At 38.4% G+C, this 17688-nt stretch overlaps 1 protein-coding gene across 1 annotated transcript in view; it reads right to left on the reverse strand.

The window, feature by feature from the left end:
- Positions 1-499: 499 nt before the first annotated feature.
- txnl1 (thioredoxin-like 1) overlaps positions 500-17688 on the reverse strand; it is a 35777-nt gene continuing 18588 nt past the window's right edge. Inside the window, exons 2-8 of the mRNA XM_072252234.1 lie at positions 16962-17058; positions 15010-15180; positions 11941-12063; positions 8196-8265; positions 7003-7175; positions 4777-4881; positions 500-1938 (exon numbers count right to left, since the gene is read on the reverse strand). Of these exons, the coding sequence (XP_072108335.1) occupies positions 1909-1938; positions 4777-4881; positions 7003-7175; positions 8196-8265; positions 11941-12063; positions 15010-15180; positions 16962-17058 (769 nt within the window). The 3' untranslated portion in view covers positions 500-1908. The remainder of the gene's footprint in view (positions 1939-4776; positions 4882-7002; positions 7176-8195; positions 8266-11940; positions 12064-15009; positions 15181-16961; positions 17059-17688) is intronic.

The raw sequence follows: 17688 nt of genomic DNA on the forward strand, positions 1-17688 counted from the left end.
TCACCTCCTTGTGTTCAAAGCCCTCCAGGGGCTTATCATTAACATGAGAAAAATCTGCAAATGCTGGAAATCCAAAGCAACACACTCAAAATGCTGGAGGAACTCAGCAGGTCCAGCAGTCCGGCCTGCTGAGTTCCTCCAGCATTTAGTGTGTGTTGCAAGGGTTTATCATTGACCTCTCCACAACTTCTACTGACATACAACTCAGAACATTGTATTCCCTGCTGCCCACCCCCCCCCCCCCACCAATTCCCATTCCTATATCCACAGGAACCACAAGTGACCCATAATTTAAACATTTGATTATACTCTGACAGAGCTTCCAGGTAAAATTTCTCTGACTCCGGCTGCATCATCCTTAAAACTGATATTTAACATTGCACCCCAACTATGGCAAAATCCCAGGTTATGAGACAAATTCTGCTAAAACAAAACAATCATCCGACAAACACTAACTTGTGGATTAACTGTTCAATAATTGAAAAATGCCTGGTACATCTTCAAATCTTAGTTGTAAGAATTTAATTTGATAATAATCATTTTGTTTTACATGTTGTACAGAGCAGCAAAATGTCAATTTCACTTCCATCAGGACAGGTTAAAGATATTAGGTGTTTAGGACTACACAGGAGCCTTGTTTAAGGTGACTTCCGAGCACTCAAGTTTTAGGACAGCACTGAACCTTCTGGTGCAGTTAGCATTCACAAAAGAAGGTAGATTGCTCTTCACAACATGGAAAGCATACCCCAAAAAATCAGTTTTTAATCTTTTTTTTTAAAAAAAGGGTGTTTTCTTGCTGTTACTAGTCTTTATTAATTCTTGCTGTTAAAAGTCCAATTAACATACAAATGAAATGCAGTAATTTCCCTGTGCTTTAAATAACAGCTCTAAAACTTACTGTTGCAGTTTAGTGAATTTGAACACCCAAGCTCCCATGTACAGCAATGTGACAAAGGTCCTATCATCAGTGAGGCTGATTGCAGGTTAAATATTGGACAAGATGCTGGGCTTAATCCCCAGGCTCCTCTGTCTCTTCTGAGACAGAGGCAGACAGAGCTTCAATATCCACAGCACACTTGAAAACACAGTACTTTTGCCACACAAAACTGGAGAATTAGATAAGATCAGGAGTATGCAGTGAAACTTAAATCCAGGTGGTCAGGGTGGTAGGTGAGGTCTGATTCCACGCTTTGCCACTGAATTACAAGTGGACCAATGCAAATTATAATTAGAATCATTCAACTTAAGTGACAAAGTCATATGCTTTAACATCTTTCTGATGAAATCGCAAGGCTAAGAGGCACTTAACATTTTCATAAGATTGAAAGACAGAAGTGGTTTAAGGCTAGCCAGATCAAATTTGAACTAGACCTAGTATAAAAAGTTAATAATCTGACGAATTAAGCCAATATCCAAATCTTTCTTTAATTGTATCTGCTGTTGACTTTTAAAAAAAAATCACAGTTGTCACTATTAGGTAAACATTATTTTAATTATTCAACACTGTTAGCATTAGAGTCGACAGACAGCAAATGCAATCATTTTATTATTTCATAAATTTAGAGGAACAGCTACCTGCTCACCCACCGGAATCCATGTGAAGATCTGAAAAGAATCACCACGTTTAGGCTGGCTAGTTACAGCAAGGCTAAGTGCACAACTCTAACTTCCAGGTGCAATCCAATGAGACCTTCAGGATGATTTTCCCATTTGCCAAGAATAATTAAACCAGTTTATTACATTCAAGAATAATCCACAAAATATTTGAACCCAATGATTTGCTTTCATGTCTGGAAGCAAGAGAACCAAATCGAGTCATGGTGTTGATGATATTGCAAGGATCCTGAAAGTACAATATTGGCTGAGCGTTGTCCTATCGATGCATACCCTGTTTTGCCCTTCAATCAGTTAGTGGCTTTCTCCTTTCTTTCCAGCAATCTATGAAATAATTGGAGAAAAAATGTGAAAAATGTAATCCAGGAATGTCAACATTTTAGCCAAGACTGTGCATTCAAGACAATTCACAAAGCGAAAAAGAACTCCCATGAATCATCATACCGGCCAAACTTAATGTTTACTCCTTACATAAATCTTTTCAGTCATCCTAAATCTATGCCCTCTAGTTTTAGGCTCAACTACTTAGGGGATAAAAGACCATCTACCCTATTCATATCTCTTACAGTTTTATAAAAATCACACAAGAATATCCCTCAGCTGCCCCAACTCCAGGAATCTAATCTCCCCTCAGGTGGCCAGAACTGCATGTAACCCCAACTGTGGCCTAACAAAATAACGTGTGCACATCTGTAATATGACATACCAACTCCTGTACTCAATGGCTTGACTGATGAACGCAATCCCATCACCCTGACTACTTGTGTCGCCTCTTTCAGTGAATTATTATGTACATATACCACTGGCTTTCTGTGCCTAAGGTCCCTGCCCTTTCCTGTGAATGTTTTCTGTGCTCTCTCCAAAGACTCAGTATCCTTCCTGCTGAAACAGAACAGAATCATACAGTACAGGCCCTTGGCCCACAATGTTGGCCTGACCTTATAACCTACTCCATATTCAATCTAACACTTCCCTCTCACATAGACCACCATTTTTCTTTCATTCATGTGCCTATCTAAGTCTCTTAAATGCCCCTGATGTATGCCTTTACCACCCCACTTGCAGTGCATTCCATTCACTTGCAGCTCTCTATGTAAAAACCTACCTCTGACATCCCCCCAAACTTTCCTATCACCTCAAAATTATGCCCTCTCATATTAGCCAGTTCTACTCTGGGGAAAAAAGTGTTGGCAGTTCACTTCTATCAATGTCTGTTATTACCTTATGCTCCTCTATCAATTCACCTCTCAAAACAGAGCAATCACACCTACACACAATATCCAAATGTGGCCTAATCAAAATTGTATACAGCTGTGACATGACTCAAAGCCCTGACTGATGAAGGCAGGTATGCTGTCCACCACTGTTACCACCCTTTACTTGTATTGCCATGTTCAGGGAGATATGAACCTGCACCGTACGATCCTTCTATGTATTGTTGCTCCCAAGGGTGCTGCCGTTTATACTTTCCTCTTGCATTTGATTGCCCTTAAAGCAACATCTCATACTGTACAGATTAAACTCCATCTGCCTGCCCACATTTCCAATTGCCCCATCATGGCCCTGGCATTTCATCTGTTTACTTGCACTGTACTGACCATGTAGATGTAACAATGCAGAATATAATATTATTTGCCCTTTGTAATGCCTCAATGTACATATGATTTGAATGGTATAAACTAATTAACTGCTGAACTCTTTGACAACCTTCCACACTAACCACAATTCTGTCAATTTTTCCATCGACTGTAAGCGTACCAGTCATCCCACCTATTTTGTACATATCACAAATGACAGGGGTTCTAGGAAAATACCACAGGCCAGTCCTCAAAATGCAGTAACACCCCTGTCTTTTATGATCAAGCCAATTCCGTACCTAACCTAACAGGATTCCATGTGCTTTTATATTCTGGATTAGGGACTTGCCTGAAACCTGGTTTGAAACCAAGTCCATCTATACAACTTCTACTGCCATGTGCTCAGTCATCTTCATCACTTCCCCAAAAAACTAGTCAAGTTTGTGTGGGCGAGATCATGTCTTACTAAGTCATGTTAAGTATGCCTAATTTTTCTATGCTTTTCCAAATGCAAGTTGATGCTATTTTTATAGTATTCTCCAGTGTTTTCCCTACCACTGATGCAAGGCTCACTGGACCATAATTTCCTTGTTAGTCTTCAAAACATACTTCAATTAAGAACTTACTCATCTCCGCTCACACCAGTCAAAATAACCACACTGAACATTGACAGTATCTACTCTCTCCCTGGTCATGTTATTACTTTGGACTTGAATCACCTTTCTTCTTGCATTTTCTCCCTGGTTATAGAATATAACAGCACAGTACAGGCCCTTTAGCCCACGATGTTGGGCTGACCTTTCAACCTACTCTAAGATCAATCTAACCCTTCCCTCCTACTTAGCCCTCCATTTTTCTATCACCCATGTGCCTAAGAGTTTCTTAAAATACCCGCAATGTATTTGCCTCTACCACCACCCCGAGCAGCATGTTCCACGCACACACCACCCTGTGTATAAAAAAAACACCTACCTCTGACATCCCCCCTATATTTTCCTCTAATCACCTTAAAATTATGCACCCTCCTATTAGCCATTTCTTCCCTGAGGAAAAAGTCTTTGGCTATCCATTTAGTCTATGCCTCTTATCATCTAGTACACCTCTATCAAGTAAAAGGACACAGCTTCAGAATAGAATGGAGATGAGGAGGAATTTCTTTAGCCAGAGGTGAATCTGTAGAATTTGTTGCCACAGGCAGCTGTGGAGGCCAAGTCATTGAGTATATTTAAGGCAGAAGTTGATAAGATTCTTGATTAGTCAGGGCATGAAGGGATAGGGGAGAAGGCAGGAGATTGGGGCTGAGAGGGAAATGGATCAGCAATGATGAAATGGCACAGCAGACTCGATGGGCCAAATAGCCCAATTCCACTCCTATACCTTATGGTCTTAAGCCACTTGCATGTTTTATTTTAGACTTGAATCACCTTTGTTCTTGCACAATGGAATAAATGTTCTGTAGCCAGAAACAGGGAAATGGTCAGCCCTGAGTACTTCATCTAATTAGCAAGCAACCAGTAAATGAAGTCTGCTAAATTGATCAGCTATCAGTCGAGACATGAAAATTGAAGTTACTGGTGTAACTCACCCGCCTGAAGTCCAACATATTTGTGGTTTGCACAGGAGTTCCAATAAATGCAAGATAGTTAATTCTTGTGGTGTCCTCATCGCCTTGGTTCGATTTGATAAAAAGCTGTAAATCAAAGCAAAGGATAGCAGATTTAACCAAAGTACACAAACAGTTCACTGTCTATGCTGCCTAGTCACATGTACATTGCTCTTCACTTTCTTGAATCTCCTTAAGCAGTTTCTGACCCATTTTGTGCAACCTATACTCATGTTCAATCCCTGTAGAAAAACAGCACCCCCTCAGCTTGCAATGCAGTTTTGATAACTACAGCAAAAGTGGCTCAATGAAACAGAATCAGGTTTAATATCACTGGCCTATGTCAAGAAATTTGTTGTTATACAGCAGCAGTATAATACAGAATAATAAAAATAAATTAAAGTATATATTTAATTTTAAAAACTAAATAAGTCGTGCAAAAAAGAAAAAATGTAGTGAGGTAGTGTTTATGGGATCAATACTCATTCAGAAATCTGATGGCAGAAGAGAAGAAGCTATTCCTGAATCATTGAGTATGTGCCTTCAGGCTCCTGTACCTCCTCCTTGATGGTAGCAATCAGAGAGGAAACAGAGGCAAGGAAGAAAAAGCATTTGACATGGTAATGTAAGGCTGTAACTCTTCTTTGAAGTTATCTTAATATAATTATTTCCAAAAGTAGAAGAAATGATACTCTGTGATTGACATGCGCTTCTAGAACACATAGAACACTGAAGTGTTAGCAGTCATGAAGACTGTGGGTGTTTTTCTATCTCAGGTCCTTTTCCCCCTGACTATATCCATTTCCCTCAATACTAACCTTAATCCACAAGTCTTTGAAATGTGGGAATCCTGAGGAAACCCATACAGTCACAGGCAGAACGTTTAAACTCTTTACAGACAGAATTGATCTTGGTTCACTGGCACTGTAATAGCATTTTATTAACTGCTATGCTACATGCCATTGTGCCAGACCTGAGCAAAAGCCTTCTGAAAATCTAAGTACTGTTTATTTTTTTGCTAGTAAATGCGCAAACTAGCCAAAGAGGTTGGAGTAGTAAAACTTCAGAATGTAAATGACCAGAAACTGGTCAATTAAGCTGCTGCACAATACCTTATGCTTCACGCATTTAATGACCCACTCTTAACTTACTTTTTCACAACTTGCTGGATTTGGTAATGCCTCCAAATACAGCAATCACAGAAGCACTCTTTAAGCAATATAACTGCCAATCAAATTGTCTGCAAATACAAATAATTTAAAAGCAGTATTTTTCCTTCAGTGAACTATTGGGGAGATTTTAAAATAACTGATTCTATTTTTGTTTGTAAGTTTTTGTTTCTCTCTCTCTTTCAGTGAATCTCTGGAATTCATTGCCACAGACAGCTGAGGAGGCCAAGTCATTGGGTGTACTTACAGTGGAGATTGATTGGTTCTTGATTAGTCAGGGTGTCAAAGGTCATGGGGAGAAGGCAGGAGAATGGGGTTGAGTGTAATAATGGATCAGCCATGACAGAATGGCAGAGCAAACTTGATGGGTTGAATGGCCCAATTCTGCTCTTAAGTCTTATGGTCTCTCCATGCAACATTATTTGCATTAGGACAGCGAGATATGTACTGCTTAACAGTGCTATGCACTGCATGCAATTTGAATATTTTATTAACTTATTTATGGTAATCTTATCTTATGTGTTGTGTAATATTTGTTTTGTGGGTGCAGCGTGGTCTGGAGGAACATCGCTTCGTTTGGTTGTAGCATGTAGAGTCAGATGACAATACACTTGAACTTGATTTGTGTCCAATTTGAATCTAGTTCACCCCTCTAACTCCTTCAATGTTATTCAGTTAAGGACACCGTTTACCCAGACACTGACTCAGGCCCCCAATTACTGCTGCCCATATCACAGAGTTTTCAGTTCTATTTCCTGTTCAGCTGGAGTGCATTTGGTAGAAAATGTAAAATGACCCAACCCAGCAAGATCAGGCCTACATATTGTGATGTTCTTCATTATACACTTTCTGGCATCATTTTCATCTCCGTACAGACATTAATTCTGCTCTTTAAAGAAAACTATTTCTCATTTAATAGTCAGTTTAGCATAGTACAGGCTCTTCGGCCCACAAGACATCAATAGTAGTGTTTAGCCTATTCCTTTAATACTCAGAAAGATAAGTGTGACCACATATTCAATGGACATTTCTAACTTACTGTTACACTATTAATATTCTGAAATTTGACGTAGCGTAGTGGGACAACTCCATCTTCTTTAACATCATCTGGCGTTAACTCCAGGGTTTGAGTTGGTTCACTTCTTTCCGCATCATCAAAATCAAATGAACGTGGCAGATTGGTGAATATTTTTACAAACTTGGGTCCACGGCCTGGGAGTTCAAAAATATTAAATACTTTTATTATGAATTACTTGACTAGCTCTTGGCATTGATCAAGACTTCTCTTAATGGTTTACAAAAGGTACAAGAAAGTGCAATGCTGATGCAAAACTAGGTACAAGTAATCAATCATCATTATGTGCCGTGTTGTATTGACATGGGCGATCAAGGTCTATCCATGACCATCATTGTTCTTGGCAAATTCTACAGAAGTGGTTTACCATTGCTTTCTCTGGGCAGCATCTTTACAAGACGGCTGACCTCAGCCATTATCAATACTCTTTCGTGATTGTCTACTTGGCATCAGTGGTCGCATAAGCAGGACTTGTGATATACATCAGATGCTCATATGACCATCCATTACCTGCTCTCATGGCTTCATGTGACCCTGATCGGGGGGCTAAGCAGGTGCTACATCTTGCCCAAGGGTGAAGGCTAGCGGAGGGAAGGAGTGTTTTATACCTCCTTTGAAAGAGACGCATCTCCATCCTGCCATCCTCAAGTAGTCAATAGAAAGTCTAAAAAATTCATAACCATCTCACTATTTTCCCTTTTGGGAAGCACCATGGACTTTAAGCACACAAGTATAACAAAAAACAATGATCATTATAAAAATAACTCTCAAAATACATTAGCAACTAAGAAAGCATTTAGTGAACTGAAGGGAATGAAATTGGATGGATGTTGACATTCATTACTTTTGGAGCATAAAGACACCACAAAGAGTCTACAGTGATCAAAATAGATAGTATGTTGGTGTAAATAGGAAATCTAAACACAGCAAAACTCAAGAAAGATCAGAGGAGAAGGGGGGGGAAGTAACATTGTTGAGGCAAGTTTGAGAAAACCATAAGACAGTTTCAGAATTAGGCCACTCTGCCCATCAAGACTGTTTATAAAGCATGTTTAGTCATGCTTATGTACATACTCATCACAGCAAAGACAAATTAATTACAGCAACACAGGATATTATATATACAAAAAGAAAATAATTCAAATATTATGACTCACCATTCTCAGGAGCCTGAAGCCTCATTGAATAAAGTTTGACTGGCTGGTTAAATGCTATTGTCACAAGAAGCTATTTCAAAAAGAAAAGTAGTTTAATTGTCTGAGATTGCAACACGGAAACATATTCACTCCAATTTATCCATCGTTTCAATGCTTATCCACCGAAGCCTCCTCACAATTCATTATACCTTTTAGCAATCCCCTCCCAGCTTTCTCATGTCTCCGTAAAGGCATCTATCCCACCTACCTCAAATACTTCGCAAGGCAGATTACTACATTTCATTTCAGGCTTTGCAATGAAGTTTTTTCGAAGATTATCTATTTTTTTTAAACAATATACCATAGAAAGCATTCTATCTAGATGCACCATGATTCAATATGGCAGCTGCTCTGCCTGAGACAGCAGGAAACTGCAGAGAATTGTGAGCAGAGTCCTCTATGGACTCTGTTCACATTTGTCACTGCCTCGCTAAAGCAGCAAAATCAAAGACCCTGGTCACTGCAAACATTCTCTCTTCTCCACTTTCCATCAGGCAGAAGATACAAACGCCTAAAAGCACATACCACCAGGTTCAAGAACAGCATCCATCCTGCTGTTAAAAAGCTACTCAACAGTCCCAGTATAATGAATTGGACACTCAACTTCACAATCCACCTCATCGTGGCCTTGCACTTGACTTTACTGTCTGTCTGAACTTCACTCTCTGTAACTGAGCAACACACACAAAATGCTGGAAGAACTCAGCAGGCCAAGCAACATCTATGGAAAAAAGTTCAGTCGACGTTTTGGACTGAAACCCTTTGGCAGGACTGGAGAGAAAAAAACTGAAGAGTGGATTTAAAAGGTGGGGAGAAGGGAGAGAGAAACACTAGGTGATAGGTGAAATCTGGAGGGGGAGGGATGAAGTAAAGAGCTGGGAAGCTGAAAATTGTTGCCAATGTTAACTAACGGATTTGGAGATGATGGCTTTAATCAGCATATTAGGTAAGTGAACTCTGTCCTCAGAACATCTGCTGCTCCTCTTCTTAGACCACAGTAATCTATTCTTTTTCTATTTTCTCAAGATGACATTGTACAAAATCAGAATCAGGTTTATAAACACTGACACTTCTGGAATTTGTTGTTTTTGTAGCAGCGGTACAGTGCAAGACAAAACAATTATTAAAAGTTACAAAAAAAGTAAATAGTGCAAAAGAGAAATAACAAGGTAGTGTTCACGTAAAATTCAAAGTTGAAAACAACTAATAATGGTCATTTTTATTAAGTCTGTGAAGTGTCATTTTCAAGTATAATATTAATATATTAACAATTCTTACATTTTCAGTTCAACTATGACATCAGCCTGATTTCCAAGGTTCAAATTCAACTGGATTCACCAAATATATCTCTATTGTATTCCAAATGTTGACTACTAAGGAAACACTAGCCATTTCTTTGGCCTTATCATGGCATTCAAAGTTATCCTACAAGATTTTAAACACAAATTCTGCATTGCTAGAAATCCAGAGAAACACCCACAAAATGCTGAAGGAACACAGATCAGGCAACATCTCCAATGGGGAATAAACAGTCAATGCTTTGGGCCAGCACTCTTCCACTGCTTATTCCTCTCCACAGATGCCACCTGAACTGCTGAACTCCTCCAGCATTTTGTGTGTTACTGCAGTAAGATTTAATTTCTTACTGGACACCACAAATGCAGAATGTGTGATTATTTTGCAGAATACCCTACGAGTGTAATCACAAGCTTCTGGTTGTCTGTGACTTCTCTATTCCACAGTGCTACATTTCCCCCCTTTGTTCCACAAGAATGGCATCTCTTCTTTCAACCTGATAAATTACACCCATTACTCCTCGAAAATGAACTCAATACTTTCAGATAACCAGACTTCCCTTTTCTTTTAAAAACAAAACACAACTGACCAGCTCTGATTAAAAATTATGAGTCTGAAGCATTAGTTCTACAGATGCCAGATGACCTTTTTAAAAAAATGTTTAGTTGACCTCACAACTGCAAAATCTTCACGCTGGTGAAAGGGGTTGATATTCTACACTCTTGGTGCTGGATCTATATGAAATGCTTTGAAGCAGTGCATTCAAGCATTCAGCTTTCATCATTTGGAAACCGAAATCTTTTGGTACAAAATCTCTTGCGCAAAAGTCTTAGGCAGATATATATATATATATATATATATATATATATATATATATATATATATATAGCGGAAGTGCCTTTTGCATAGCACTCACTGTATTTGTCAATGTGGAGCAGAGCGCGAAATTTTAAATTTGGCAGGAACAAAGGACGTTTGGAATGGTGAGGGCGGAGCGCTGCAAGAGGGACCTGGGACAAGTGGCAGAGAAAGGGTGCCAGGAGTAAGGGGTGGAGTGGGTGCAAGGACACCCAATCCTTAGATACCCAGCAAGATCACTTGATTCCAAATAATTGGTTTATTGGACATCTCTTTGATGCTTTCCACTCCCTCCCCTCTTTCTTCCCCTTTTCCCAACCATGATTCCCCTCTCCCTACCCCACTTTTCACTCTCAGTCCACAATACAGACACATATCAGAATCAGGTTTATCATCACTCACATATGTCATGAAATTTGTTTTTTTTTGCAACAGTAGTACAGTGCAATACACAAAACTATTACAATACTGTGCAATACTATGGTTTGGCACCCAAACTATATATATCTAAGATATTTGAACACTGGTATAATTCTGCAAACGCAGTATGAACAAAGAACTAGTGAAAGCAGCATCCAGCATCACTATGTCCCTAGCCACCACTACTTGCATCATAGTTCTTGTAGTCATTATGATGGTTAAAAGGGACTGGGCAAGCTGATTTCACATTACTTCAGCTGGGTTAAATGTTAATTGCCTGGGAATTACACACACTCATCAACTCTTCCTTAAAAAGAAGAATTTTCATCAATTACAATGATTATTGTAATGATCACAATAATCACAGCTTCCTTGATTGCAAAACAAATTTGACCTGTCCACCAATATGCAGGAAACATTTCCAAATAGATCTTTTAAAAAGTTATTAGCAGGGTCCTTTCATTTGATGGTTTTTCCAAGCGATATTTAATTATCTGTGACAGTTGGGTCAATGGTGCATCTGGCTCTGGTGGGACTGGCACAGCCTTTAACTTGAGAACAGTGTTCAATGTACATTTTCCCCTAAAAATTACTATCTTTGGGCTCAATCCAATTGTCAGGATAGCCCCTGCCCTGCTGTTACCCCTTTTAATCTGCTATGGGCTGGTTACTTTTAATACCACATAGCTCCCATGCAAACAAGAACAAAGCACTGCCTTTGCTGAAAAAGTGCATGAAAATACTTGGCTTTTGGTCACCATCTTTTCTGGGATGTACTCTCTATGCTTACTGTACTATCAGATACACTGATTGAGATCTAAGTTCAGGATTGTCAATGATTGAACTCCCAAACTGACAACATTTCCCAACAAAATTTCGTCCAACATTTTTCAGAAAAGTTTCAATATTATAACTTCATAAACTTTACAGTCAACCTGACTGAACCTGGATGCTTTTTTTTTTTAAATACATCAATATGCAGCGGAAACAATTAATCTTTCACTGAACGGAGAAGATATTTCTCCATGGAGTTTTGCAAGGGGGCAACGTTCAATCTGGAGTATGCAAAATCATGAGTTAAAATATTTTACCAGAAAATACAAACACTTATTGAAAATATAAAACTCCATACTTGTTCATCACAATCAGATTCCAAATAAGTTGTGTCTTTCTGTAGACAGTTATCAAATCCATATTCGTCACTTTCATTAAGACATTCACAGCCAGCCTTATTTATAAATGGCATCAGATCCATCTGAAAAACAAGACATTAAGAAATTAGATTAATTTCACTGAGTAAATACCTCCAGTTTATATTGAGTGATCACAGATTGCAAGATCAAACGTATGCAGGAAAAGCAAGGGTAGCGCAAAGGAAGATCAGGAGTGGGTTTTCCCAGGGTGCTCTGGTTTCCTCCTACAGTCCAAAGATGTATCGGTTAGTAAGTTAATTGGTCATTGTAAATTGTCCCATGATTAGGCAAGGGTTAAATCGGGGTTGTTGGGCAGTGCAGCTTGAAGTGCTGGAAGGACCTAATCCACGCAGCATCTTAATAAATAAATAACAATATATTCATTCCAGGCACTGGGATTGAGGTATGATGAAGAATCCAAAAAAGAAAAATCTCAGTAAATTTTAACTATACATTTAAACTTTGTATGGTATTGATTTAATGTCACCAAACATCTATAGCATATTTGAAAATTCTGAAGCTACTCAAATTCTAACTATTTAAAGCTTGCAGCTTTTAAATAAAAAAAAACAGTAAGGACTATTATCACTTCGTTTTAAATGTTTATCCACCCTTTACCAACTGTGCACTTCCAAGAGTCCAAGATATTCATCTCTGGCTCTAATGCACAGGTGATGCATTTTCACACTACTAAATTTATTTAATTTTACATATGCTTAATGATTTTTGCACTACTTATTTAATTTATTTATACTTATAATTTGTAGTTTTTATTACTATGTATTGCAATGCACTGCTGGCACAAAACAACAAATTTCAAGACATATGCTGGTCAGATTAAACCTGATTCTGATTCTGTATAAGCAGAACAGTCTGGTCCAATGCACAGATTAGCAGAACAGTCTAAAAACAATCCTTACTCATTTTCAGGCTAGAATACTTCAGAACTGAAACCATGAGTTTTGCTTTTGCCAGAAACAGTAGCATCCCAAATGATGTTTTCTCCAGAAGATTTCTCCCTTGGGTTATCTGGACAGTTCACTTAGGGATAGCATTAAAAATCCTTCCCATACACATTTATCTAACCATGCCCTTGGGATAATTAACTATAAGACTAACAGTTCATTAATTAACTTCATTATTTTAAAACAGATTAAGAAGAATTCTAAGTTACTAAGCAGCTTTTGGCTAACTGCAAATAATGAAAACTGGATGTCTAAAAGAAATGCACTTAATCAATACTGGGTTATTTTCCAAAGCATTCAAGTACATCCTGACCAAATGAAAGTGGGTGAAAGCCTTGATTTTGTGATTGTACACTCACATTTGAGTCTCACTCCATAAATTTAAGCACACACAGTATATTCATGGAATGATGTAGGGCAGAAGGAAACCTGTGATCTACTATGCCAGTCGCAGATATCAGCAGGAATGCAACTGCAGTGCCTATGGCTCGGATGATACCAAACTCTGGGAGACACTAATGGTATACTTCTCTCAAAATGTTCCTGAATTCAGATGGAAACATTATTAGATAAGATGCAAGTAAGACTGGACTCTATCACAAATCATACACAAGAAAGAATTCCTCAAAGAGTCAAACAATTAGTTCCAGTTCTCTGCTTTTCCCCACACATACTGAATTACTTTTTGAAAGTTACTGCTAACTATTCTCTCTTTTTCCATGCACTCATAATTCTAACAATTCATTCTAAAAGGTTCCCAATTCACTGTTTTTTGTTACTTACTTTAATTGGCAGTTGGGTAATGGAAGCAGCTTTTCTTTATCCATGCTAATGATCTGGAGCAACTCTATTAAATCTTTCCTTTCCCCTTCACGAGTCAAAACAATAATCCTGACTTCTTTAATTTCTTTAATCCTCCAATCCCAAGTATGCTTTGGTGACCTTCTGCAACAGTCTTTTCAAAACCCAGACATGTTAACTTAGTTCTTCGATTCAAAATTAGACAGCCTAATTAATAACCCGTGATTCAGAGGCTAATCGTAACACCCATGCCATTACACACATAACTATTAATGGGATACACAGCAATTTAAAAGTACTCATTATATTGACACTGATACGAGCATTGAATCATAAAGCATCTTGTTTCCTGCACCGCACTGAGAACTTCAGCTGGAAAATACACTGAAGCATTTATACCTCTTGACTATAAAGATAATTGCTACACACTTATCCATGCCACAAATTTAATGGACTCAAGTTGAAATTATGGTCCTTCGACACCAAAGCATTGTCACATACCTTCTAGTTTCTACATCTCAACCTGCACTGTACTTGATTTCGTCAGTGCAGTTGTAAAGTCTCAGACACGAGATAGGGTGCCACGGTAGTGTAGCAGTTAGCATCATGCTATGTAGCTTGGGACATCAGGGTTTAAGAGTTCAATTCCAACATCATTTGGAATGCGTGGATTTTCTCACAGTGCTTTGGTTTCCTCCCACAGTCCAAAGACACATCGTTTAAATTAATTGGTCATTGCCAATCATCCTGTAATTCAGCTGAGGTTAAATCAAGGGCTGCTGGGCAACATGACTCAAAGGGCTGGAAGGGCCTATTCTGCACAGTATCTCAATAAATAAATAAAAAGATTGAGAGGGTGTAACTAGAGTTTTGTGATTTTCAAAGAGTTTCTTATTTTAGACACAACAGCAAAAAATTCATCTTCCACTTTCAAAGGCAACACTTCTTTATAAAAGATAGGAATCATTCTCTGCTGCAGAACCGTAAGGTTTCCAACACATGCTCCAGTTTACTCTCACATCCCAAAGATGGGTTGGTGCTGCTTTCCCAAAGTTACGTTCCCCATAACGTGGGGCGGTGGGGGGTGGGGGGGGGGGGGTGGGGGAGAAAGAGAGGAGTAGAAACAACACTTTAAAAAACATTCTGGGATGATATGAAACCACAAAAAGCATTATACAAGTGCAAATCTACATTATGTAATGCCTTAAAAATGTTATTTCTGGTTCACAAGATATTACATACATATCCTCTTGGAATGTCCAAATCTTCAATTCCAGGATCATTTTCTAGATGCTGCTTAATTTTCTCTTCTAATCCACTAGCGTCTGCTCCATGAAGCTGGTCGATTTTCACTTTATTTCGGAAGAACAAAAAAGATGGTGTTGCTGTGATGTTATTGGCTGTTGCAGTTTGCTGAAAGAAAGTTATAAGGCCAGTTAATAACATGCAAAGTACAAAATTCCAAACTCAATTTAAATCAAAACTAAAATGCAGACTACTAAAGATTCTGTTTGATGGTGAAAAATATATGCATTGGTGGCATTGAAGAGAGAACAGAATTTTAGCTGAAGCAGTAATTGAATTATAAAATTCTTAGTGGAATTACAGACTCTACAAGTGGATTACCAACACCTGGCATACATACAAGTACATCTCAAACTTCCATCACAACATTTGATTTTTCTTGACGTTCCATCTGTTGGTCCACCCCAATCTGAACTCCAGCATTAAAAATACAGAATTTGCATGTTCATTAAATCAGAAAAGATACGATTTCAACTTCTACAAATTTTTTCCCCCGCTGCCTTTTCGAACTTTCAATTCAATAACAACACACCTTCTTCTGGCATGTTTAAAATCATTTATAATTATCATATTTCCTTACTGCACTTTACTGTTTCTTTTATATTTTCACCTCAAAACCTATGATTTCACCTCTGATCACAAATAGCACTTTGGTATCTACTCACAGTTAGAACCTTGGAAAAGTCTGGGTTTATTGTCCAAACCCAATCAAACTCAAAATGTAGTAGTCATTATGGAGAGTGCTCTAACAGCATTGCTAGCCATGACCCAATGATAAAAGAACATTGATTACCTTTCCAAGTAAAGCTGAAGAGCAACTTAGAATGAAACTTGCAAATGGTGATCTCTCTGTGTGTCTTTACTATTTGTTCTTCTAAACTGCAGAAGCCACTAGTTTAAAGAGATGCTATTGAAGAAGTCTTGATGGGCAACTACAATATAATGCATTTTATAGATGACACACAGCCGCAGCTCACCAGTTGTAGGAGTGAACGCTTTAGCTGATGGATAGGGTACCAAGCAAGACATTGCTGTACTTGGAATGGCGTTAACCTTAACTGATACTGGAATTGTACTCACAACTCACTTTTGACTTGTGCTCTGCAAATGATGGAAAGGCACTGCAGGGCAAAGAGATGAGTCAAGTAAGAGACTTGAAGCATACAATGCAATTGAAAGCCATGATTAAATTGTAACTGCTTGAATATTTGTCCTTGTATGACATTTGTCAACATTCCTTTGAAAAAGGAATCACAGCAATTTATCAGAGCAACTCAGTTCCTCCAGCATTTTGTGCATGTTGCTCTGGATTTCCAGCATCTGTAGAATCTCATGTTTATGATTTTCAGTAATCTATCATTTGTGATATGTACAGGATCCGAGAATTAATGAGCTTATTTAGTGCTTTCAATACCACTGCAGTCATTAGGAAAAAGACTCGTCTTAAATAATTACTAATTGTAACAGTCCATTCTAATTTAGCATTAAATTATAAACAGTTTGTTCTGGGCTTTTTATTTTCATAAAAAGCTAACATAATTTCATTGATAATAGTAATTTCATTTATACTTTATTGCAATGTCCGAAATTTTAAGCTTCACTTTCAAATTTTATAAATATACTGAAAGGCAAAAAAGAAAGCGTTAATTCAAGCGATTCTGGGCCATGGGAGAAAGGGAAAAGGGAAGAGGACCAGGGGCCGGTGAGGAGAAGAAAAAGGAGGCTAGAGTGGGGAATAGAAGAGGGAAGGGGGAGGGGGGAAATTTACATTCCAGGACACCAGCAACTAGAGATTGGAAGGCACATAGGTTAGAAAGATCAGAATTCAAGGTCAAAGCACCTGAATTACTCAGTTCCTGAAATATCCAATGGCATTTTAATCTACTCACCTGACACTGATGCACATCAACTTCCAGAAAAACAGCATGTGGGTATTTGGAACTCAATGTATTGAAAGCCGGAGCAATTCGCACACAAGGTCCACACCTTCAATAAAATAAAACAGAATGTGATTATTGCCAGGCCACTGTTAGATAAGCACATTTTGACTCAGTGATTCACAACCACTCACTGGATTGTAATATGACACATTGTGACTCAAGAAATATTTTAATAATTTATGCCTGGACATATACAGTGGCATGAAAAAGCTTGGGCACCCCTGGTCAAAATTTCTTTTACTGTGAATAGCTAAACGAGTAAAAGATGAACTGACTTCCAAAAGGCATAAAGTTAAAGATGACACATTAATATTTTAAGCAAGAAAACTTTTTTTATTTCCATCTTTTACAGTTTCAAAATAACAAAGAAGGAAAAGGGCCCAAAGCAAAAGTTTCGGCACCCTGCATGGCAGTACTTAGTAGCACTCTCTTTGGCAAGTATCACAGCTTGTACACACCTTCTGCAGCCAGCTAAGAGTCTTTCAATTCTTGTTTGGGAGACTTTCGTCCATTCTTTCTTGCAAAATGCTTCTAGTTCTGTGAGATTCTTGGGCCGTCTTGCATGCACTGCTCTTTTGAGGTCTATCCACAGACTCTTGATGATGTTTAGGTTGGGGGACTGAGGGCCATGGCAAAACCTTCAGCTTGCACCTCTTGAGGTAGTCCATTGTGGATT

The sequence above is a fragment of the Mobula birostris genome, chromosome 3 (assembly GCF_030028105.1).
Source record: "Mobula birostris isolate sMobBir1 chromosome 3, sMobBir1.hap1, whole genome shotgun sequence".
Taxonomy (NCBI): Eukaryota; Metazoa; Chordata; class Chondrichthyes; order Myliobatiformes; family Myliobatidae; genus Mobula; species Mobula birostris.